The 25,230-nt window shown below is 36.6% G+C and overlaps 1 protein-coding gene across 11 annotated transcripts in view; it reads right to left on the reverse strand.

Annotated features, from left to right (window-relative positions):
* Window positions 1-2,076: 2,076 nt before the first annotated feature.
* Window positions 2,077-25,230, reverse strand: part of MECOM (MDS1 and EVI1 complex locus) — a 569,001-nt gene continuing 545,847 nt past the window's right edge. For 10 of the 11 annotated variants that reach the window (XM_033855444.2, XM_033855447.2, XM_033855445.2 and 7 more), the window contains 7 exons: window positions 19,290-19,456; window positions 18,132-18,209; window positions 14,481-14,650; window positions 12,183-12,327; window positions 8,580-8,816; window positions 7,568-7,751; window positions 2,077-3,634 (listed from right to left, as the gene is read on the reverse strand). In XM_033855444.2, coding sequence (XP_033711335.1) covers window positions 3,500-3,634; window positions 7,568-7,751; window positions 8,580-8,816; window positions 12,183-12,327; window positions 14,481-14,650; window positions 18,132-18,209; window positions 19,290-19,456 — 1,116 coding nt within the window. In that variant the 3' untranslated portion in view covers window positions 2,077-3,499. The remainder of the gene's footprint in view (window positions 3,635-7,567; window positions 7,752-8,579; window positions 8,817-12,182; window positions 12,328-14,480; window positions 14,651-18,131; window positions 18,210-19,289; window positions 19,457-25,230) is intronic. The other variant, XM_033855448.2, reaches the window with a different exon arrangement.

Genomic DNA, 25,230 nt, shown 5'->3' on the forward strand with positions numbered 1-25,230 from the left:
TAGGAGTTTGGGGTTAACAATATACACTGCTATATATAAAGTAGATAACAAACAAGGACCTAGTATAGCACAGAGAACTATACTCAATATTTTGTAATAACCTATAAGGGAAAAGAATCTGAAAAAGAATATATATATATATATACACACACACACACACACACACACACACATATGTATAACTGAATCTCTTTGCTGAACACCTGAAATTAACACAGTGTAAATCAACTATACTTCAATAAAAAAAACTTAAAAAGAAACATCTCTAACATCTTTTCCCAAAAAAGGTCCATATCCACCTTTATACACTCTGGAACAGATTTCTGCTTTAGTCTAAACATTTCTTCTTAGCACAGTGTTTGTGTACATGTGTATACACACACACACATTCTGTTCTCTTAACTACCACCATAAAAATTATGAAGCGCCTGCATGTGTAGAACTTTTGCCAAATATTTCTAAAAATGTACTTCGATTTTCAACATCCCCAGAAACCCAGTTCAGTAGCAGGAGAAGCAGGTATTATTACCCTGGTTTCACAGATGAGATTCTGAAAGGTATGTGACTTGCCCGAGACCTCAAAGCCGCTAAAGTAATGGAGCCACAATTCAAACCCAGGCCTTCAGCTTCCAAATCCAATATTGTCTCTACCACATCTCACGGCCTCCCCACAGGGCCGTGCGGTGGACTGCTGGAGAGATGAATGCAAAAGAAAGCAGAAATGTAAGGCTTGAAAGCCTCTTTGGAATTTGGAGGCACTAAGCATTAGCAAACTACTGAAATGTCATGCTCAGAGAGTCTAACAAGAATTCAGTAGCGATGGGAGTATTAGAATGGCTTCAGAATTTATAGGTATTTTCTTTAAAACAAAGGAAAATGCACAACACGTTCCCAGTCTCCACTTTCTCGAATCTGTTGTTCTATGTCTCAAACACTAGATTCTTCTTCTCCTTCTGTATACACCAGATTTATAGCTTTAGTATATTTTCTCAGTACTTCCTGTGCACACTTTCTATTTAAAAAAATCAATATTTATACCCCACATATTTAATTCTTATACTATTGACATTTAGAAAGGATGTGAGGAGGTTTCCCTGTATCTGGCATTTTGGCTAAGAATGAATAAATAAACAAACGGAGAAATTAGTCTGGATCTACTTCCACATGTCATACTCATTTAATATGCAGACCTTGTTCAAACCTCTACAGCTGGCCAAGTTGGAATAACCATCTTCTAAAACAGTTGGCATTATATTTAAGGTGCAAAAAAATACTCATAATGGCTCCCCCACCAGCGAATTTATTGTATGGAAATACCACTCCTCACATTCCAACTCCGTGTGTACATATACGAACACACAGAAGCAATTACGTGCGTAAAAATTAAAATACCATTGCTTACACTAGTGAAAAGCAGAAAACATAAATTTTCAACAAAATCTGAATGGTTAAAGACATCATAGTAGATCAAACCTGATGGAATACGGAGCAACTGCTAAATGATCATTTTGAAGAACTTGTAGCAATATGCAGTTTTTGTGGGTTTTTTTGGTAGAGGAAGAAAACTCGAAATCAAATCTACCCTCTGATTCTAACCATGAAAATATGATATTTTGCATGTGGGCAAAGACTTAAAATGATCATAGAAAAGTTAAAGGGTCCCCCCACCCCTTTGGGAATCAATCAACAGTATTTGGGTAATTAACAACAAAAATAAGAAGCAGAACACCTTTTGGCAGGCACTACGTAAAATCGAGAAGAAAAACTGTAGGTTGCTCTGTCCTAACTAAAACGGGTACTGCAGACATGGGGTGATCCCAAGGACCATGTGGTGTTGCACCTGAGCCCTGACTTTGTACCACATGGAGAAAGTCCAGAGCAATGAGTGGGAGATAGTCCAAGTCCCTCTGGGCCAAGGGCTATCCTTCATGTCATCTCAAAACTATACACACATGCTCTACATTCCATGTATCTATTAGGGCATCAAAGTCCCAGACAGCATATCTTTAAATCACTGGATCCCAAAGGGAAACCAAAATTGCATGAGAAGGGAAAATACCACACTGTGGGAAAAAATAACCATTTTTGTAAGTCTTTATTTTTTAGTTGCTCCTCCCATAGTAATGCACTGAAAGGCATAACAGTTTATATTGTACAAAGCATTGGAAGAAAGTACCTCAACTTGCCGATTATTTCAAAATGAGACTACAAACAAAAAGAAAACAAATCTGGTTCCTCGATAAAGGGCAAAATAACTGAATACAGTCTGTTATTTACGTCTCTCTTTTAACATAAGGTCTGGAACACTTCATTTTACAAATAGGATTAACATGAACATAACAACGCACAAGCTTGCAGACAACCAGCATAAAATATGGGGTACAGTTTTTAATCAGGAGAATCATGCTTTCATGAAAGAAATTATAATCGTTTATACAATTGAATCAATTTCAGTATTACAAAAACTAAGTTGCATCTATTCGTATTTAGCTCATTAAGAAGGAAAACAAAACAACAACAAAAAAAGGAATGTTAAGAAAAGCCAAACACCATTTGGCACTCCCATACACAGGTCGAGTCACCTTGGTCCTTGAAATTCAAAAAGGGGTGTGCCTCGGACGTCAGAAAGTAGTGGCTGACTGGAACAGTGCTATTTTAATCAACAAACAATAGTTTGCCAACAAATAAATACATGATACACGCAACACACACAAAGAATTAAACATTAAAAAACAGTGACATGATTGTCTAAAATTAAGATGTTATTACAAGGATTTGGCAAACCTTCTATTAGCGTAGTGGTACAGCGGTACTGGTGATGAACAGGTTACTTCACTGACTTAACCTCTTTGAGCATTGAACATCCATAGTTTACAATATACACATACCCTTGTTCCCTCGTTTTAAACAATGTACTTAAAGAAGGCAAAAGTTAATGGGGAAAAAAATACTCCCTGTTATCAGTTTCTATAATAATCAAGTGTGCATTTCATCCAACTACTTCTGTCTTCGAAGGGTTAAATTACATAAAACTTTAACAAAGCAAGAAAATTAAATCTGTAATTAAAAGCAACTGTTCCCAATCATGTGTCAGGTGATCTTGTACAAAAAAGAATTCAGTTTCTATGGAGTGTTCATTCGTATCAATGCTGCCATCTTAACTACTCCTCTCACCCACCCACTCCCAGGGGCAAGGTGAACGGGAAGACGCCTTCTGCCCAGCAAGTTTTTCATTTTTATTGAATCATTTTAAGTCGCATTGATCCTCCAGAAGTCAGCAGCTGCCTTTGCTGTGCAAAACAAAATATCGAGAATAAATAGTTTCTTTTTCTTTCTTTCTTTTTTTTTTTTTTAATCATTCAGTTTAAGGTCCCCAGACTTTACATGAGTGACCCTTCAGGTTTATAAGGCATTCTGCTCAGCAGTCTTTTAAATAGTCCTATGTGAAAAAGCCATGCTACCGTTGGACTTGGTCCCATTCTGGTCGACCTTGGGAATGTCATACGTGGCTTATGGACTGGATAGCACTGGATTCCGCCGCAGCCCTGGCCATACTGTGCCACACGTTGGAAGAATTGTGGGATGAAGAATGGAGGGACTCCTTGTCGGACAATGACAACATCATAGCATATGCCTGAGGTAAAAAGGAGAGACTCGGTAAATGGCATTTGAAAAACATCACTTTTCATTCGAAGGATATCTTTGGTGAATGTTACAAAGAGAAGGGACCCTGAGAAGGAGCATCCCTCACGGGTGCGTTTGGAAGAGTGCGGGACATTTTCTTGTGCTATAATGACATGGAGTTACTGCTGGTCTTCGTTGCCTCGGGGCCACAATAGTGACACGATCTGCAGAACAAAAAATTAATGACCCAACCTAGAATGACAACAGCGCCCCCATTAAGAAACAGGAGCCATGCCCCTCCCCGACCATTAACTATAATAACCATCCATCCACTGTTTATGCACATGTTCAACTCACCCCAAATATTACTGAATGCTTACAACTGAAACTGCAAATACAAATAAGAGACAGGCCTGCCTTGACAGTACTGTGGTCCAGGGGAAACAGTCTCAAGGACTCCTGCACTGGATAATTGAGAGCACTGAAGGTGAAATGACTCGCCCAAAGTCACTCACCTAGAGGGAAGGAGGCATAAGTAAAACTTATTTCTGCCCAGCTTTGAATGTTTTGTCCACTTCCCCTCCACGCTTGAAGTATTCAATGCTGACACTCAAAGACCTTGAAAGTCGAGGTAAATCAAATCGGTTCTACCAAAAAATGAAACAACACAAAAGACCCAACAAAGTTCTAACCCCTGTGCTCCAGTATCTGCCAGCAGAAGGTGCACAGGGGTGCTCTGTGAAGAAGTGCTCTTTCTTCCTTATTATCACGTCAAAGTCCAAATAGCTATTCAGAGAATCTCCCCATTTGCTGCCAAGTAAAATATTCAAATGAAATGCTTGGTCTTGACTTAGGAGTGAACTTTTCACTGTTGATTTGTTGGTCTCATCCACTGCTGAACTTGCTTGTCAAAATGCTGCTGAAGAGGAATCATTAAAGTCCTGCCAAAGGCATTCCACCGTCGGTAAACAAAGACAAAATGCCTCCGTTGTTAAGCAGAATTTCATCTCTGGGAGTCGTGCTGAGACATGTGGCCGGTCTGTGGTTTCTTCCGTAATCATGGCATTCAGTTAGAAAATCTGCTCTCGCAGACTGATTTTGATTTGCTGGGTCATTGCTCTCAATGTACACATTTGACTTTTATGTATGCTATTTGCCTTCCGGACCTCTACAAAATCTCCGCAGACATGTTACAAATATTTCTTAAGCATCTACTCTATGCCAGGCACTGTGCTAGGTCCCAGGGAATCAAGGATAAATAACATAGAGTCTTTGTCCTTTGTAGGGTTTAAAGTGTGGGTGAAGTGAGCATTGAACTTTATTCCAATGACATACCCACATTTAGAGATCAAGATGAACACTATTCTGAAATGGTTTTAACAAAACTCATTCTTTTTTTTTTAACTCATTCTGATATGTGCAAAAATAAAAGGGATTACAAGAGAAAATTTTGAAATCCTGAGGTTGTTTTTGTTTTTTTTTAATTTATTTTTGCCTGCGTTGGGTCTTCATTGTGGCGCGTGGGCTTTCTCTAGTTGCGGCGGGCAGGGGCTACTGTTCCTTGCGGTGCGCGGGCTTCTCATTGTGGTGGTTTCTCTTGTTGCGGAGCACGGGCTCTAGGCGCATGGGCTTCAGTAGCTGTGGCTGGCGGGCTTAGTTGCTCCGGGGCATGTGGGATCTTCCCACACCAGGGCTTGAACCCGTGTCCCCTACATTGGTAGGAGGATTCTTAACCAGTGCGCCACCAGGGAAGTCCCGAAATCCTGAGTTTTAATCCTGGCTTTTAACCTGCCTCTATTCAGCTAGCTGTGTGACCTTGGGCAAGTTGGTTAATCTTTCAAGGTTACTTCCCTCATATGAGATGTGGATAATAATAACAAAAACTTAGCTCCAATGGTTGTGGAGGAACCACAAGAACTAACTTACATAAAGTGCTTAGCTTAGTGTCCCTGATGTAAATAGTACCTGTTATCATGAAACGAATTTTTGTAGGATAGAGTTTTTCAGGGAAAACTCTATACAGAAGGCAGCCACTGTTGTATTGGTCAACATTTTGGATTCAATCACTATAAAAATCACAGAGTAAATATATGAGTTTTGAGGAAAGCATCTGAATCTATTCAGATTCTAGAAAATGATAAATATGGAATGTCTGCCTTTTGGTAATCAAAGGAAATAAACATTTTCATGCACGAGGATCAGTGCTGAGCACATAACTGACAGTTAATGACAACTGAATGAATGAATAAAGTCTCATGAAACAAAGTCAGTTCGCAAAAAGGCATGACCATCTTCAGATTGATATATATATGACATTATCAAGTAATAATAAAAATATGAGCTAAAATTGCAAAATGCAAGTATTTCTTGTGAAGGTAATTGTTAGCCCAGCTGGGCCAGGACTTTGTATATCAAAATGCCGGTACTGAAATACATCATTTCCATTATCTTTAAGTTCCCAGGACCCTTTGCTTTCTATCACTGTGACAGTTTCAGGAATTTTCAGGTATTGTGCCTTATAATGTCATAATTTGGGGTGGAATAATTAAAAGAAATTTTAGAAAAAGAAAGAAAAGCTGGCTCCCCCAGTTTCTCTGATCCACTAGCAAGGAAGAACGGGAAATCAAGAGTTAAAAAAATATATTAGACACTTCTTATGGCTGTCTCCACGTGAAAATGAGATGTCTACTCTGGCTGGTTTACTTTTAATGTTAGAAAATGAAAAATTCATTTTTATCCTCATTCAATGATAGAGCAGGAAGGGATATTAGACATCTTCTCCACTCACCCCACTTTCAATGAGGAAATGATACCCATAGTTGTGAAGTGATGTTCTCAAACTCATGAAGCTAGGCAACTCCAGAGTTGAGGCTGGGTGCTTTCACTTCAATTCAGAAGGAACATTTATGTTGCCTATTACCATACATGATATCTTAAGACTTTTTATTGACTTTACTGATACTTTCAAACTTGTATTATCCCACTGGAATGTTTTCCCCACTTTAGTTGCGATATGACCACATTTGCTGTTAAGACCAGTGCAAAACATCTCATCCAAATAAGAAATTTCCAGATGTAGGAGTTAATATGGTCACATGGTTTGATATATCAGGCCACCTCTAAAATGAACTCTGGATCAAACAATTAGACCAAAGTGACCAACAGATATAACAACAGAAAGTTTCTTTTTTCTTTCTAAAGAAAGAAATGGACCTGAATAAACAACCTGGCTGAGTGCAGATGTCAAGTAGAAAGGACTGACTTCCCTTTTTTGTGAAAAAAGAACTGAGGCTATGTTCAGTGGTATTTATAGATCCTTAAATGGATTTATTTTGGTCGCCATAGTGCTGATAGATTGCTATAGACCTCAATGAACTTGGGTACCACTCATTCATTCATTCATTCATTCAATAAAAATCGATAGGGTTTATCTCCAGGTGTGCCATTAAGTTGCTACAGACTTTTGGCAATTCATTTCATCTCTGACCCTCTGTTTACTCCTAAATTCTATCATTAGATGACTTGTTTATTAATTATGTACAGTAAGAAACAAAAATAGAGGACAGAATTCACTTTCCAAAAATCTCAAAATGCAATTAGGTTGACAAAAATTATAGACACAAAGCATTAGAAAATAATTCTGAAGTAATATACAAATAGGTGCAAGCGAACATTATGGACCATCTATACAAAGGCAATGTAATTGCAAAGGAAAGGGAAGATTATTGTAGGTCAGGGTTTGACACAGAAATTTCTGTGCAGAATCCAGTCATATTAAGTGCTGTAGGGGTTGACTATTCTGGATTCGGTCATAGACAAAGATTTGAACGTTTTGAGTAAAGCATCTGAGCCTGCTCAGATTCTAGAACATTGCAAAGAGTATCTGCCTTTGGTGTCAAAGGCACAATGTCATCAGGATGCTATACTGCAGGAGAGTATGTACCTGTGATTTGGACTTTCTGTGTAACGGCTGTTTAAGTTCCTCTGGCACATGGGAAGCACTGAAAGAAGACACCTCAGCTTCAGTATATTGATTATCTTCCATTTTCCTCATTTTGAGGCTATCTGTGAAGTGCCTTATATGATCTAGAGCAGAAAGTCCAGTTTTATATTCTTCCTCTTTATACCTAAAATGAACCAATGGGAAAGCACAGAGGGTTTTTTTTTCTTTTTCAGTTTGATATCCAACCAAATCACTTTTCATTTGAGTCTATACACTTGTCAAACATATTATATTTGCAGTAGAAAGTAGCCGGCGTCAATTCTTGGGTTCTTTAAAAAGCTTACAAATATTCTATCTTATATTTCTCTTCAGATTTTTCATGACTAAAGCAAGAGTATATTTGAGATAAAGAATTAAAGTCAATGACATGGGAAGTCAGCAATGCAGTGGAGACAGAGTTCATATGTTTATAATTTCCATTTAAAATAAAGCCAGTTACGATTATACTCGTTTGGCACCAATTATCCCTATGAAAATATAATATTCCCATCAATTTAACTATTGGGCTAATTTTTTCCATTTAAATATCTATCATCTATATAGATGCCAAATATATCAAGTAAAGTGAAATTTATCTCAATAATATTTGAATAATAACACACCAGATAAATTGAATAAATTAGATAATGTTGAAATCTCTATTTTTCTTTGAGTAGAAATAGGTAGAGTCTAAATAAGTGATTGTGTACTTGTGTAGCTTTCATTTTACCCTTCCTTCCTCAGGTTAATCAGAGTTTCACAAATACTGATGTATTTTCATGCTTGCGGATTATGTTGATGGCCACTTTGTTTCCATCTTTTAAAAATTAATCCACTGTGTATGCCTTGCTAATTCAAGTTTAGTTTTTATAGTTTATTGCTCGCAAATTGCTTAGCACCTGGAATGGTGCACTAATGGAAGAACAGAGCAGCAGGAATTGTAACCCTATGCGGATCTACTTTTGCTTCTCACCTCATTGGGGACGTCTTGCAACTCATCTCCAGGGCGCTGGTGTCTTCATAGTCATCCTCATGGTTTCCTTCATGTAAAGTACTTGTCCCTGGTTCCTTTCCTGTTTTCCCAGTAATATCATTGTCTTCATCCTCCTCATCTAACAACACCTCGTCTTCCACCTCTTCATCATCCAGTAAGTCTGAATTTTGACTGGTCACCAAAGCCTTTTCATCTTTAAAGTGACTGCCATTCATTCTTTCAAAAGCATAAAAAAGAAAGAGGTTCAATTACTGGTATCATTTGTAAATGTGCAGTTAGCTCTATTATCATGTCTTCCTAGCAACAATTTAATTTTCAACATTTGTAGAGCAAACTTTTTATTGTTTAGGCTTTATGGCAACCATGGGAAAACAATGTAACCTCACAAATGAGAAAATGAAGAAGAAAAATAATTGTGTGATTATTCAGATTATAAATAGAGCCTCTGGTCGAACTGGGAAAATAATCTCGGTCTCCTATTTCTTATCAGGCCTTTGCTTGATAAATGATATTGTTATATAGGATATAAAAAGCACACAAAGGTTTTCTCTAAGTAAAATTACCTAATTACCATATAAGTATGCACCATTTAAAAGAATAGATTTCTGGAAAACTCATACCCCTGAGCAACACTGCCAAAGCTTCAATACACATGCTTCAAGTGAATCTAAGAGTTCAAAGAAAATGTTAAAATAGCCGTCGCCAAGGACTAACCAGTATTTGCTATTTCTAGGTGACACTGGTGGGTATACGGCACTTAAACACTCTACTGAGACTTGAAAGTGTTTGAGTGCTCATTTATTCGTACTTTGTTCAAATTACCCTGGATGATCTGAATGTAAAAAAATTCCTTGTTTCCCAGGATAACACTGGGGTGGGAAATGATATGAAAATCTAATTGTACAAATATCTCTTGAAGCTTACTTAGCAAGTGTGTATAACATAATGATGCAAAAGAAGACTATTATATTGAAAAAGCCATCTGTAATATTTTAGTCTGTGGTGGCAAGGATTGCAATACATGATTCAAAAGTTTAATTATAAAAGAAACTTAATAACATAGAAGTCCCCGTTTAAAACTTTGGAGGGCATTTATGAAACTAGGATAAGCTTTTCAGGCTTTAAAGTAAACATTAAAATATGTGTAACTTGAATTTAAGTTTCGCTGTAAGGTTTTAAAGTTGAAACTGTTATAAAACAATTATAAATGTTTTAATTCTCTCTTCCTAACTCTCTCCTTTTAAAGATATATGATCAGGGAAGTTAAGGCAGTTGCCCAAGTACAGAAAGCTTGATAGAAATTAAATCATCCTAGGCATCCAGGTGTCCTGATTCCTGGGCCATTCAGAATCTTTCAATTTTGTCTTGCTCCTTTACCTATTTACTAATTCAGAAAACTTGCTGAGACTGCTAAATTATTGTTACAGTCATGTACACTTTTCACATTTAATGTAACTATTTTTCAGATTATGGAAAATCAGGTATCAGCGATAGACCCCCATCACTTTCCCACATTTAAAAAAAAATGAGTACAATTTAATACTTAGATTTCTCAGGGCAAAAAAATACATAAATAAAACAATTGTGGATGTGACAGATGCACACAGTAAAAATTCATTTGACCAGAAAAAGTCATATCATCATTAAGTTTTTTTATACAATCCGTCTCTTAACCTCTTTTATCAAAGAATGATGAAAACATGTTTTGCACAGACATAAATTATTAGTTTCCAGTTACACTGCCAACTTGCTAGCTTGAATGGATCGAAATTGTTGTTTTAAAGAAATGAAAGAAAAAGTAAAAGAACAAAAGAGTGCATGGATGAAAACCAAAAGTAACAAAGCCAACGTGATTAAGAAAACCTATTTGTTAATTATGCTTTCAAATGTGGCAATTTATGGGGGTTAAATTATTCATCAAAAGTAGTCTGATAGGAGTTGAGGGGAGAAAAGTTGGATGACTCAGTCTTCTTACTTCTATGCTGTTTAGACATGTTGAAGCCAGATGTTGCAGCTTTATGGTTCACAAATCTCCGGCTAAGGGCTCGAAATCTGAATAGGAGTCTCAGAACACAAACGGTGCTTTTTGTTCGCTATTTCTTATTTGTATCATGTAACTATCATTAACAAAATGTCAAAATTATCAAAAGATCATGACTGTCTTTCTTACTTGTCCTTAGTACTTTGTACTTCTGATATCTGCCTCACCTCTCTCTCTCTCTCTCTCTCTCTCTCTCACACACACACACACACACACACACACACACACACACACAGGCAAGCAGAGGGAAAGACATCCAACTGCACAAAGTTATAGTTTTATCAGACTTCTGAGAGGCTGGGAAGAGTCATGCAATAGCAGATATTCTCTCCTCGTTCCCTTAGAAACAATTTTATACAAGTTGAAGAACAGAGTGGTCATATATACTTATGTTATCTTGGAAAATAATGTTTATTTGATACTTGTCTTAATGGAAAAAAGTATCTAAAACAATTAACTTTGACTTTTAATAGCATCAAAGATAGAGAACACTAACACTTGCATGATAAAGAGTCATGGAACTTTCATTAATTTCCTGTTACATTAAAATGTACATTGTAGCATCCGAATTTAATAGGCCACTGGGTAGTTATATTCAGAACAACATAGTTCTCAATATCAGATATTTAATTGTAACTTATAGATAAGAAAAATTAAACCCAGTAGTTTGGGTAAAATAATGTTTCATTTACATCACATAAAATGTAAAATACTAGATAAGTATTCATTATCATTATCAGCATCATTAAAAGTTTTTCTATATGAATTAAGCCATATGTGCTTGATGTTGATAATGACAAGAGGGAGCCAGTGCACCTTAAAAACAAGGATGATTATACCCACTGAAACAAACATGCCAGAATTAAACGAGGATGCACCTGAGAGCATATAAGGAAGGGATAGAGTCTTATTCAGAAGTCACAAACGGTTTCTAAAAAGATATTTGGATGACATTCAATAAGTATTTTATATGTAAGTATCTACAGTATGTATAAATATATACAGATACATACACATACATATATATATATAGTCATATAATATATATAGTCACATACTCTCTGTATACATGATATATCATATGATCTATAATAGTAACCACTGTTAGCCAGTGATTCAACTGAACCCCTGTGGTGACTTTCCCTTCTAGTTGGAAAGTTTTGATAAAATATTCGAATTAGCTATCAAGAGAGGCAGAACAGAACGGTGGTAAAAGCCTGGGCTCTGGAACCACAGAGCCCAGTTGAATCCCATTTATTACTTAGGTGACCTTGGGCAAATTATTTAACCTTCGATGTCTCCATTCCTGCACTGATAAAATTATATAACAGTAGTCGCTGTCTCATAGGGTTATTAGGGTAATTAAGTTAACTAATAATATAAAGTGCTTAGAAGACCATTTGGTATTTAATCTGCACTAAATAAATACCAGCCATTGGTGGCAGGAGTAAAGTCGTGTCACAAGAGTGAGCACTGCAAATGTATTTGAAAACGTTCATTTGTGAAATCATCGACTTTAAAGAGGAAAAAACAAGCTTTACCTCTCTTCTGTGTTCCTGGGAGACTGGCTGCCATGGTTGCTATTCCCGATGAAATTTCGAATTTCTGTGAAGTAAGCATCTTCCTTGTCATCGAGAATCGCACCTGTACTTTCCAGTTCAGAATGAGGCGACGATGTGGCCGTACCTGAGGGGAGAGGAAGCCTTTTGTGAAAAAGACAATTATTTATAGCGCAACTTATTTTGAATCTCATACCTTCTTCATTTGATCAGTGTTGTTTCCTAAAACAGGCTTTTTCGAATATTAATAATGATAACTTGAGGAGGTCAAAGTCTTCCCAATTTTACCACAGTACCCATGCCAGTGAGGAATGGGGACTATTTTGAACCGTTGAAATAGTGAGATACAGTCAACCCAAAGATGCCGTTTCTCCCACTAGCTTCCTCCTTTTCCCACTGTAACAAGGGAACATTTTAATTTGTAGAATGAGAATATGGGGTGAGGCAAATTATAGAGAGGTCTTATATACATTCTGCAGAAGAAACTGTATACCTGGTTGCAGTCAATATGTATTTATTGCCCCTGTGCTAAAGTATGTTATCAAATAAAGACTGAACACATGCTGGAAATACTGCATTTTGATTTGGTGGATTAAGCCGTGGGTAGACTCAGAACACACCAGTCGAGAGACAGTTGTGGTATAATATTAAGAGGACAATATTGAGTCTGTGGATTACAGAATGATTGTCAGCTTCCTTACCTATAAAATTAGAATCAAAATACCTGTATCACAGATTATTCTAAAGTTTCCATAAATTTACAAATTATAAACACTGTATAACATGTGGTCAAACTTTATACTAACATTTGCTTCATGCTGTTTAGCGTGCCCACAAAATAGCTACAGTTTAGTAGTTCATCACAATAGTCTAGATGACAAAAACAAGAGGTTAGAACACCCCTCAGCTTAACAAAGTTATAACCTGGACCAAAAAACAAGTATTCAAATTTGACACATTATATCTTTAACTTATTTATTTTCTGAAATAATTTTGACTAGAAAAATTATAGGGGTATATTGTAAGAAAGTGTAGCCACTTTTGTGTATTGGATTAGACTTTTGCCTCTAAAGTCCAATATTTTAAAACCATGATCATTAGATTTTTGGCTTTAAGGGAAAGAAAGAGTATATAGTTCATTCAAAATCATAAGCAGTGTTCCTGTACAATAGAGGACGGATTAATAATAAAATAATTTCCTTCAGGGCTTCCCTGGTGGCGCAGTGGTTGAGAGTCCGCCTGCCGATGCAGGGGACACAAGTTCGTGCCCCGGTCCGGGAAGATCCCACATGCCGCGGAGCGGCTGGGCCCATGAGCCATGGCCGCTGAGCCTGCGCGTCCGGAGCCTGTGCTCCGCAACGGGAGAGGCCACAACAGTGAGAGGCCCGCGTACCGCAAAAAAAAAAAAAAAAAATTTCCTTCAGTAAAGATTACTACTTTGTATAAACCCAACTTTTCTCTGTTCTTAAAATCCTTTTCAGGAGCGGCATGCACAACCCCTCTCCTCACTTCTAAGTCATTTCCTTAATTCTCTAGAAACAAATTTTGGCTACATAAGTTGGTTTCACACACACATGCCAGCTGCTAAGCATTCGTTAATCGTTTATTATCTAAGCATTAGAAGCCAAAGGCAAGAAAACCTACCATGTCTTCTGCTAACTATGCGCTGGTACGTCTGGGTTAAGGGAAGGCTAGTTTTTTGCCACTTTTAACTTAATTCTACATTGGAATTTGTGACCAAAACCACACACCACTATCATTCGCTACGGGTTACTCTGATCATGTTGACAGTCTTCAATCACTCATCTCTAATCAAGGTCCCCTGGAGAGGTCCTCTGAACTGCAAGCCTTCTGCAAAAGCAAGCCATGGTTTCTAGGTTAATACTCAAGAGCGTGGCATTCTGGGGCTCCACTGTGGTCATCCTGCCAGGCTGGGGGCCACGTCCTGTGCCAATAGATGGAAAGATCGTTCTCTGCAATTTAGGAAATCTTGGTTCATGAGTCTCCGGTGAGTTCGGGTCATGGTTCTCTTCGCTTGAGACTGCCCACTGAGATGAATCCAGGAGAAAATAAAATCATCCACATAAAGCTCTGAGTTGTATATTATTCAACGATCACATCATTCACTCCATTCAAAAATCTCAAGGGAAACGTGCTGCAAATTTGCACAACAGGATCTGATTCTCGTGTCAAAGTGGAACGGGAGAATGATCACAGCTGTCTTTTAAAATAAGAAAAATAAGCTACCGTCTCCTCCTCAAAACACAATTGATGACCTACCAGACATGTTCCCATTCTCGTGCTTCTTTAGGTGTCTGTCTAAGTTGGTTTGTTGACCAAAACACCTATCACACAAGTGACACTTAAAGGGCTTCTCTTTATTGTGGATGTTGCGAACATGCCGCTGCAGGTTAGAAGATATGCTGAATGACCTGTCACAGTACTTGCATCTGAAAAACAAACACAGAACAAATACTCGCAAGCAAATCGAAAGAGAGTTCTCAAGACAAGCAAACCAGATCTCCAAAATTATCACTGTAGAGAAGATTACTATCCACACAGCCAAAATTTCAATTCCAATAAACAGACTTTGATTGCATTAAAGATGTTCACGACTTCATAAAAAACCATAATAAAATACTTCATAAAACACCATAATAAAATCACAAGTTTATGAAGGTAATCAGTTCTAATACTTCAAGTAAAGCTCACAAAATTAAAAATATTAAGAAATAGTAGTTTTGTTTTACCTTCTGCTTAGGACAATACAATTAAATCTTCTGTAAACAAACATGAAACAGATTCACATATTGTTCAAATAAAGTAAAAAGATCATTTTTTAATTCGAAACTTCTGAGCCTGATTAAATAATTTCTTAGTAAATTCACTTTCTCAATTGCTAATCCTGAAGGAGAAATTCTGTTATCTTCTCCAAAATAACAATAAAGGTTCCAAACTCTTAAAACTGGGGCAATGTAATAGTTTAGTCTGATACCAAAGATACTGATTTTCATAATCTATAGTTATTAGGGGCCCCCAAAGCCTTTATTGTGTTAACGTTTAAACTGTCACAAAAGAAAGAGTACCACTAAATTCTCCTTTTTGGATAAAAACACAAGGTCTTTGCTAACCCCCTCTCTCTGGATTCCCCCCAGTTTTCCACTTTTATTTTTCCTAGAGCCTGTGGCAGTTCTGAACGAGGTCAGTTTTTTCAGGAAAGTACATATTATTGCCTGGCTAATTGTTTCTGCCTTCCAGAAAGTTCTCCTGAAGAGAGATCATGAGAGAACTGAAGTTCTCCTTCAGTCACAAAATAAAAATGTAACCTCCCACCCTCTCCCCTTCCCACCAGCTCTTATGGTGAGGAAGAAAAGTGATAAATGACAAGATTTTCTCCTCTGGCATTTTAAAGGGTGCATTGTCTGTTTATATGATTTTTTGGTACGTGCGTTGCGTAAAAGGAAAAACCAACTTTCTCTAGATAACTTTCAAGTGAAAATTTCTAACTTAGCAGCCAAAAAATCCAAAACTCATTCTTCCGTGTGTGAAGGGCCCTTCTCCCACTTCTGAATGCAGACTCAGCAGTTCGAGGGACTGTACATCAGAAACTGCCCCACTCCATTCAAAGTGTTTGGGCTTTATGGCTGTCTCTACATGATGCCAGATGTCCAGTTAGTTCGGTGGGGAAATAAATCTGTTAAACTAGTTACTTTGTCATAGTATCAGTAAACCAACTCAAGGGTTGACTTAACTTCCCTCCTAAAAAACCATTCTGGCATCATGAGTTTCCTCAAATTTAAATGAATAATATTAATTTTAAAATGGGTAAAATCCCACATTGATAGTAGTTGTAATATTTAAGGCTCTGTTTTTGAAAAAATATATATATGGACTCTTGGCTTTCTTTGAACTTCCAAGGCCCACTGCAAGGAGAACCATGGTACAGTTAGCACAGTTGTGTTGTCCTAAGCAGAATAACCTAGGAAACACTGATAGAGAAAACTTAAACTCCCATCAAACTTTTTAGAAAAATTTTCACTCAAAATATTTTCTGCACAAATCATGAGGAAGAGAGATTTTGTCTTTGACGTGCTTCCAACTGTCTGCTTATAGGCACAGAAGCTGTAAATCCAATAAATATCATCCACTCTAACAGAATCAGTCAATAAGGAAGTTTTAACCAAAAACCATCTGTTACTTTGTATCTTTCCTCTGCTAATATCTTGGCCAAATGTCTGAGTGCTCCTAAATAATAATCATTCCATTCTATTCCAGTAAATTAGTTGGTGGTCAAGAAACAGCTCAATTCAGAGCCTAAGTTTCAGAAATTCTAAAGAGCAATACATAACACACGCGTGACCATACACGATTAAGCCTTCCTGGTTACTGGATGTAAACACAGGGGTCAAGGGAGCCTTTCAGATCATGGTAGGAGATTAAAAACGCTGACTTGAGAGTTCCAGAACTGGGTTTTAATTTGGGGCCTATTAATACCAGACTTTACAGAAGGCAATTAGCATCTGTGGATCTAAATTTTTTTACTTGTAAAACAGAAGAGCTGGACAAATGACTGTTTAAGGTCTTCAGCTATGAAAAATTCTGGTTTGCGTTTTTTAAAATATACGGACAATAATAGCACCATTTACAGGGTAGAATGAAACCACTGAATTCAGGTACAAAAAAAAGAGTAAAATGAGCATGGTATCGTAGTCGCATACCAGACCCTTGGCCATAACAAAATGTAAGTGTGGAAATCTTTCCTCCACTTAAGCAGAATTCCTTGGATGTGACATTTTCTCAAAAAAGGGAAATCATCTAATACTTCCCATTTTTATGTCTCTCTGAGACCTACTATATCAAGCACATTCTATCACATATAAAGTCATTTATAAATATCACTTATGATTAGTGATTTACAAAACATGTAGGCAAGCAAAGAATTTAAGAAAATACTTTATTATTTTCTGAGTTTAAGTCCCTCCAGTTTTCCTAAAATTTCTCCTAAAATTTGAACACTCTTCAAATGAACGTTGGTCTGCCCATTTTCTTATCCTTGTATGTAAAAAAGTCTTTGAAAGCTGATAATTCGTTTATTTTAATGACAAAAGCATTCAGACAAAAATAATTTTACACATATGCAATGCATAAGAATTTCAAAGCAGAATAAAATTACGATATTACTTAAGATAAACAACATTCATTCTTTGAAGAAATATTCATGAGTACCTAATACTGTGTGCAAGGCATACACATTCAACAATGTAGGTGATATTTTAAAACTGGAATGGAGAATGGTGGTTAGTTTTGTTTGTTAGTAAACAATAATATTAAAATTAAACACAGGTGCCATGTGTCATATGGCTAATTTTGACACTTAAGAGAATAAGCTAAGAAGCACTTGAGAAATTGTTGACAGAATTGCTCCCTTCCTATAATATATTCTATTTTATCTGTTCTACCCCTAGCTCCCTTTTCTTCCTCCTCTCCAGGTTTAAAATTTATTCTTTAAACCTCCTAATGGGACCTGTAGACATTGACTTAGCTGTACTGGGAAAACAAAGATATATCCGGGTTGTTAATTCCTAGCAGAGATTTAAGGCTTGGAAGAGGGAGGCTGCAAGATTATGATTATTGTCAATTAAAAAGGCATGAATCACTGAGGAGAGAGAGCACTTAATTTTAAAAATGTATAACAGTTCTTAAACGCTTATTCTATACTAGACACTGCTAGAACTTTTAAACTGAGATATAAGAAGACGATTCAAGAAATTAGGACTTTTCTAAATTTTAACCCCAGCCATTAGTTAATTCTTCTTTGACTCAAAATTGAACAGACAGACATTCACAAAAATAGCCTCTTTTAAAATTGTGGCAATGAGCCTACTTTATTACAATATTTATCAAGACATTTAGTAAAAATCATTGTCAAACCTGTAAGGCTGCTCTCCTGTGTGGGTTCTCAAGTGCCGTGTCAGGTTCGCAGATCTTGGAAAAATCTTGCCACAGTATCTATTATGAAAAGATGTTTATAAGAGAAAGTCAGCACAATTGACTGTATTCCACTCAAGCTGCATAGAAGCCAGATGCTTATTCCTGAATTAATTAATCTTGCATGGAACTCACATGTCTTTGGTATTTAAAATTTGCAACAAAGCCATTCTACAGATATAAATAACTCTACAAATAAAGACTGCGTTATGAGATCCGGTTGAATTTGCTCATGCATAAGCAAGCAGTTTATGAAAACAGACCTGAGTTTTGATGACCCCCGTGCTCCTCTTTTATTAACTCTGTATCTTCACATTCACAAAACTGAACCAGACAAGGGGATTAAAAAATGACAAGAGCCTGTGATTCCGGGTTGATGTAAACAGATTTCAAATGTTTCAACTCATTTTACATGTTAGGCACAGTGACAACTCTCTGTACATTGAGGGGTATCAGATCGGACAAGATTCTAAGACCTCATCCATCAAGGTATGTTCCTATAAAAGCTTTTCTGGAAAGAAAGTGACACATTTTCCAAACAGCAGATAAACTGATATGCCTGAGTCAGATGCCACAAATTTCTGAAGACAATTCAGAAATTGTAAGTATGATTTATTAAAAAAGAAAACAGAAACCAAAAAAGAGCTTTACTGTACTACTGATGAGTAACAAGAAACTTATTAACTAGTTTTCTTCACTTATCGACCTTATTTGTCCTTCATTAATAGCCTTATTCTTCAATGCCATGACAATTAATAAATATATGCTTGAGGACAGTAGTATTATACCTTTGGATGAAAATAATTAACTGTGAAAGAAAATTCATAAATATCAAAGTGAAACAAGTAGATAGCATTTGGACCATTTCCAACCTCATTTATCACAACCAAATGGCCTGTGTTAAAATTTTCATTTAATAATAATTTTTTTAAACCACTATTTTTATATCCCACTAAATAAAGAGTACTTTGAAGTGCTTGAGATCTATCATGGTTGCTATTAATCATCCAATCAAGAATAATTTCCAAAACAAACAGCAGGGCCTTTTGAAATCAGAGGGGAGATTTTTGGAAAGCAGGCCATGATTAACTTTGCAGTTACCTGCAGGTATAGCGTTCCTTTCCTTTCCGCAGGAGGTTCTCTGGCAGGGCGTTGGGAGGAGCTCTGAAGTTGAACATGGAGGGAACCGACTGTAGAAGTTCACTGGCCTCAGGTTTCAGGGCACTGAAGCTCTCCAGCTTCTCCGCCATGTTTTCAATAGCTGACATCTGAAAGGCAAAAGCACAAGACCATGAAGGATAGGGCAGACATCCTTCCTTTTGTAATTATCTCTAGCAAACCAAGAACAGATTAATAAGAGGGAAGCATCAAATCTGCTGAATGCAAGGGGCTGTAGAAAGAGATTGTAGTGTCCCAATATTAAACAAATGAGAGAATTCATTGATCTTAAAGATAACAAAGGCAGAATCAAGCTTACAAAGTGCCAAGTGAACTTTTCCATAAACCCTTAGTTAGACCATTTTGTAATAATCTGATATACAATTGAGCAATGAAATACATGAGAGAGAATAAAACCGTTAGATTTTTTATTAAATTAAGAGACAGCTTTAGTATCATGCTATCAACAATCACCAGGGCCACCTGTGAATGACTGACTGCAGGAAGGAAGAAATTAATACATCCCCTCCAGAGGCTGGCTGGAACCAGGAAATGTTTGACTTTACTCCCTCCTTTTTTAGTATAAAAGGAGCTTGAATCTAACTCTGGCAAGATGGTTCTTTGGGACACAAGTCCACCATCTTCTCGGTCTGTGAGATTTCCGAATAAACAGTAAAAAAAAATAGTAAACTGGAAATTATAGCAAGAGATCCTGTATGCCTTGTCTAGGTAATAAAAACCATAGGAAGTAGGGAGTCCCATGAAAAGAACTCACAGCATGAAAAACATCAGGTGTTCCAAAGTTATAGCTTTAGCCAAATGTATGCAATGCAGAAAGAAAAAATTAAATGTGTAAACAGTGCTTTATGTTAAATTAGTATCTGGATATACTAGATTTTTAAGTGTGATTATGTACAAAGAATTTTGGTGATATATTCATTTGTCATGGACAAAGATTAAGTTGAAATGACAGTTCATGATATATTATCATAACTTCACATAACCTGGCACGGGCATTGTAAGTATGACCAAACTCTTAGGGCAGTATTCTTGAAGAAAAACTATCCTGCCTGGTTCTTCCCCTCAAATAACCTAATTTATTTTGCTTATAATCTTCAAGTTTTTGTCTACCTGCACACATATTCGACAGAGTCATAAACAGAGGGTGGCATTTACTTTCAAAGGCAGCTTGATCCTTACTGTCTATAGTTAGACAGACTCTCTCACCTTTCCTTCAACCCTCCCAAAATGTTGTTTCCCCCATGCTCACATTTTATTTGGAAGCTGCTTACTACTGAATTTTTAAGAAGAAAAAGCAAACTCTCAGGCCATCTTGTAAAATCAACTCACCCATTGTTTATTTGGTTCTCAGGGCACTATGCCACTGGAGAACTCACAAAGCTGTTTAAAAGGTGTTTGCACTCTGTTTCTCAAAAGGCGGGGGCGGTAGACCAGAAGACCCCATGCAAGGATTAAAAATGTTAACAACTATACATTCAAGCAACCGATCAACCCAAGAAAAAGATTCTTTTGCTGATAAGATGGTAAGACAGAGTTGGAGTTCCAATTTATTATGAGTCCAGGTTAAAAATAAAAGGCAACACTTCATACTCAAAAAGAAAATTAACAAAATTTATACTCCGCGGACACACAGCTGGACAGAATACCACTGACTTCTTAAACTGGAGCAAAATCTTAACCGAATGGCCTAAACATGATTCTCTTCTTACAAAGGGAATATTGTATGCTTGATTCTTCAAATGACTATTCATGTTGTAGTTAGCTTTCTTTCTTTTCCCTTTATCCTGGAGCCTGCCCTCTCATTTCATGCCCAGACTCCTAATGCTAGCTACAAATTGCAATGTACAGGGTACCACTGCCAATTTGCCAAATGTCTTTCATCAAACACGGTGCAAAAAAAATCTCAGAGGAAAGTCAAGATACATTTACTTGTCAGACGACAAATGTGAACGCACTGGGAGGCGGTAGGGGCTATAAGCTCAGGGGTTTGATTCATAATCACTCAGCTGCTAAAACATTCTCCACAGATGCAAGCGGACAGCACATTTGTCACTATGAAGGATTTTGACACATACTGATCACAGGGCAGAGATATAAAATGATGCTGCTGTTCATAGAGGTTGAAGGAAACTCTGTCCCTGCTGAATATGGTCATTATCCCCCTCTAACCAGAGCATTAGCATTTTCATATTACTTTGGATTTTATTTATTAAAAATCAATCCAGAAATATTTTATGATACTATTTTATTTGCATTTATTCCTTCTAATTGTTGCTTGCAGAAAATCATTCTGATATTCCACCCTCCATGGAATAAATTGTCTGAGTGAAAAATGACCTCTGGCCTTCAAGCTGATTAGCAGTAACAAGCAGGGGTAAGGGGCATGACCGCATATATTTATTGGGAAAAATAATAAGTGCATGGGTGATGATTATAAATGTTTTATTTATGTACATTTAATATTTGAGTAAAGTTTCATTATCTAGTGGTTTTAAATCATTTGAGTGTCCGCCCTGCCGACACACTCGGATTCCTGGGGCAATACATCTTGTAGAAACACTTTCCTTTTATATGGAAAATAGCTTACTCATGACTATCATTATTCTCGGCTTTCATCTCCAGCACGTATAAACTACAAGTCCTTCAAGTTATTTAAGAGCAATTGGCTGTTGAGAAATGTGTCTTGCTTTAGTAGCTGCTAATAGCTCCTTTTAAAGGAAGATCACTGTGATTACTTCACCTCAAACTGTTTCAATTTGGGAAAAGCATTAAGAAATAACAAAATATAGTACGGACTTGATGACTAAGTAACAACATTCTTAAAGATAATAAGAAAAAGAATAGGGGTTACCCAAGCGCCTTTCTTATAAGCCACCCCCCACCTTTGGCTTGGGGTGTCAAATGAAAAGAGGATTAAGTCAGAGTGGGGAAGAGGGAGAGAAGAAAGATGGGAAGGGAGCTGAGGGTAGCTATTAACACCACATACGCAGACACACACCCCCTCTCCACTTTCTTTCCGGCTAGCAACCACCGAAACAACATAAAAGCCATCACTGAATCCTTCCTCTCATCTTCCAAAGATTTGCTCTCACAGCACTTGACATCAGCTGAAAAGAGTAAGTTTCTCCATTAGGACAGATAGAAGTGACTTAGATTGACATATAGACACTACTATGTATAAAATAGATTAATAAGAACCTACTGTATTGCACAGGGAACTCTACTCAATACTCTGTAATGACCTATATGGGAAAAGAATCTGAAAAAGAGTGGACACGTGTATATGTATAACTGATTCACTTTGCTGTACACCTGAAACTAATACAGCATTATAAATCAACTAGACTCCAATAAAAATTAATTTTTAAAAAAAGTGACTTAGACATCTGCTAGTTGGGGTAGTTTAGCCATTCTGTGACCAACAATCAGCCCTGGTCCATATCTTGGATTAAGGTGTTGGATTAAGATGAGTTTTATCTAATGTATGGGTCCAAACCTCAACTTTCTCTAGCTATCTGGGCTGACTCATGTGATACTCCTCTTGGAATAACATGCATTTTGTAGAAGTGGTAAGTTTTGACATTCATTTTAAAGTCTGACTTGGTATTTTAAAAATCAAGATGAATTGGGATAAATGAAACAGAATCTAGCTAGATATACTTTTCAACTATGAAGAAATCAATGAAGGGGGAACAATGTGTACTGCAATGAAGAGGACATTTGCTGAGAATGGGGGAAAAAAGGAGGAAAAATCACATCATATATTTTAAAAACGTATTGCCCTCTGTCCTATTAATGTCGTAGGCTAATCTCCGATCAGTAAATGACAGCTTTTTTCCTATGGAACAGTAATTTTTATTTACATATATTGTAGTTGTTGATGGTATCTGCAGCCAGATGTCTGGAAAAGGAAGTCATTTCACCCCCTTCCAGTCCCCAAGGGGCTATTAACTTTATACTGACGCAAACTAATATTTAGACACAATTCCCTAGCTCCTACCAAAAAATGTAGCTATCTCTCTCGTCAAATAAAGTTAGTATTTGTAAAAACATTTCAGCAGGCAAGATATCATCAACTGGGTCTGAAGCACTTAGCTTAACATTTTTTATCTGGCAGCCAATAATTGATGACATAAAGAAGTTTCTCATTAAAACTATTAAAGTGACAATCTGATTATACAAAATGATATGTCCAATGGCACCATGAATTATGTGACCTAATGTTTCACAAATTAGATTACACATGGCTTTATCATAAAATAACTAACTTTTCATAAATAACTTATGATGGGAAAGTTTGTAGATTTGGTAGTTTTCTATATTTATTCACTTGATAATCTAGAGAAATCTTAAAATCATGGCCATTTGGGGGAGAAATACATATTCATATTTTATGGTTGTCTCATTCCACATATCACATTCTGCAGTCATGATTATAAAATTATAGGGTTTTTTAACCACTCAAAATTATAAACTTTAATATTTTACTACTTTCCACTAATATCTATATTTTATAGTACAAATATAAATTATTGCTTTGAAAAACCTATGAGCCAAAGAATGGGAGTGTTTCCAAAGCATTGCAATGGCCATTGCTATACCATTGTACTATCAGGAAAGGGTGTCTAACTTAAAATCTGAACTGGCTTTGTAAGTTGGTAGAAGCACTGGCCATTTGTGTAGGATACAGCACCTTATGCTTGAAGCGCCTAACAGCAAAGCTACTAGCAAGTAATACTCTACGTTAGAAATAATGAGGACGATGACGTACGATATTCTGGACAGACCTTTGCCAGGAGAGGCAGACAAGAAACACTGGAAATATAAGCCAGGATAATGAAAGAACAACGCTGTCTACTGCACAGCTTTGCCTAATAAGGAAGTTTCTGTCTCTCTACTCTTATACTTTGGAAATAAATGAACTTAATCCTTAAAAGTTGATAGGATGAGAAAAATCACAATTCATCACATATTCCACAGAAGAAATAAAATAGAAGAACTTCTGTTCTAAAAGGAAAACTAACATCAGATAGAGGAAATAGGTAGCTGCCAAAGTGCTCTAACTTAAAATAATTTATATATAATTATATGGTGACTAAAGGAAAATTTAACTACATTCCAAGGTTCTGCCCATACTTCAGAATCAGGATAATTTTGAGTGAAGAGGAGAATGAAGGAGTAAAAGCACATACACTTAGAGGAGATTTTGTAATATATGTTATTTACATATATTTCTATTGACTCAAGGTTTATTTGGTTGTGAAAAGTAAATAAATAGTATTCTTTGTATCTTGAATAAAAAATAAAGTTTTCCCCTACTGATGTCAACTGACTGTATCTGGAAACATTAATTGAAGGTTGAGGGGGAGGGATAAATTGGGAGATTGGGATTGACATATACACACTACTATATATAAAATAGGTAACTAATAAGAACCTACTGTATAGCACAGGGAACTCTACTCAATATTCTGTAATGGTCTATATGGAAAAATCATCTTTAAAAAGCATGGATATATGTATATGTATAACTGATTCACTTTGCTGTACACTTGAAACTAACACAACATTGTAAATCAACTATACTCCAATAAAAATTTTTTAAACTTTAAAAAAAAAAGAAAGTTGAGGAAATGGACCCAATGCGAAAGGATACATTCACTAGTTAGATAAAGATTTTTAAACATTTAGTCTTATGACTCCACATAGCCAGAACCAAGTTCTGCCCCAGGTTATATGAATGTGAATTCCAATGTCATCTTGTGTCTACACATAAGTTCAGGTTTTATCCTTTTGAAGGCTTTATCATAAGCATCTTTAACATGCTGGTCAGGCTCCCCCAAATAATGGTTGTTTCCACTTA

The sequence above is a fragment of the Tursiops truncatus genome, chromosome 4, assembly GCF_011762595.2.
Source record: "Tursiops truncatus isolate mTurTru1 chromosome 4, mTurTru1.mat.Y, whole genome shotgun sequence".
Taxonomy (NCBI): domain Eukaryota; kingdom Metazoa; phylum Chordata; class Mammalia; order Artiodactyla; family Delphinidae; genus Tursiops; species Tursiops truncatus.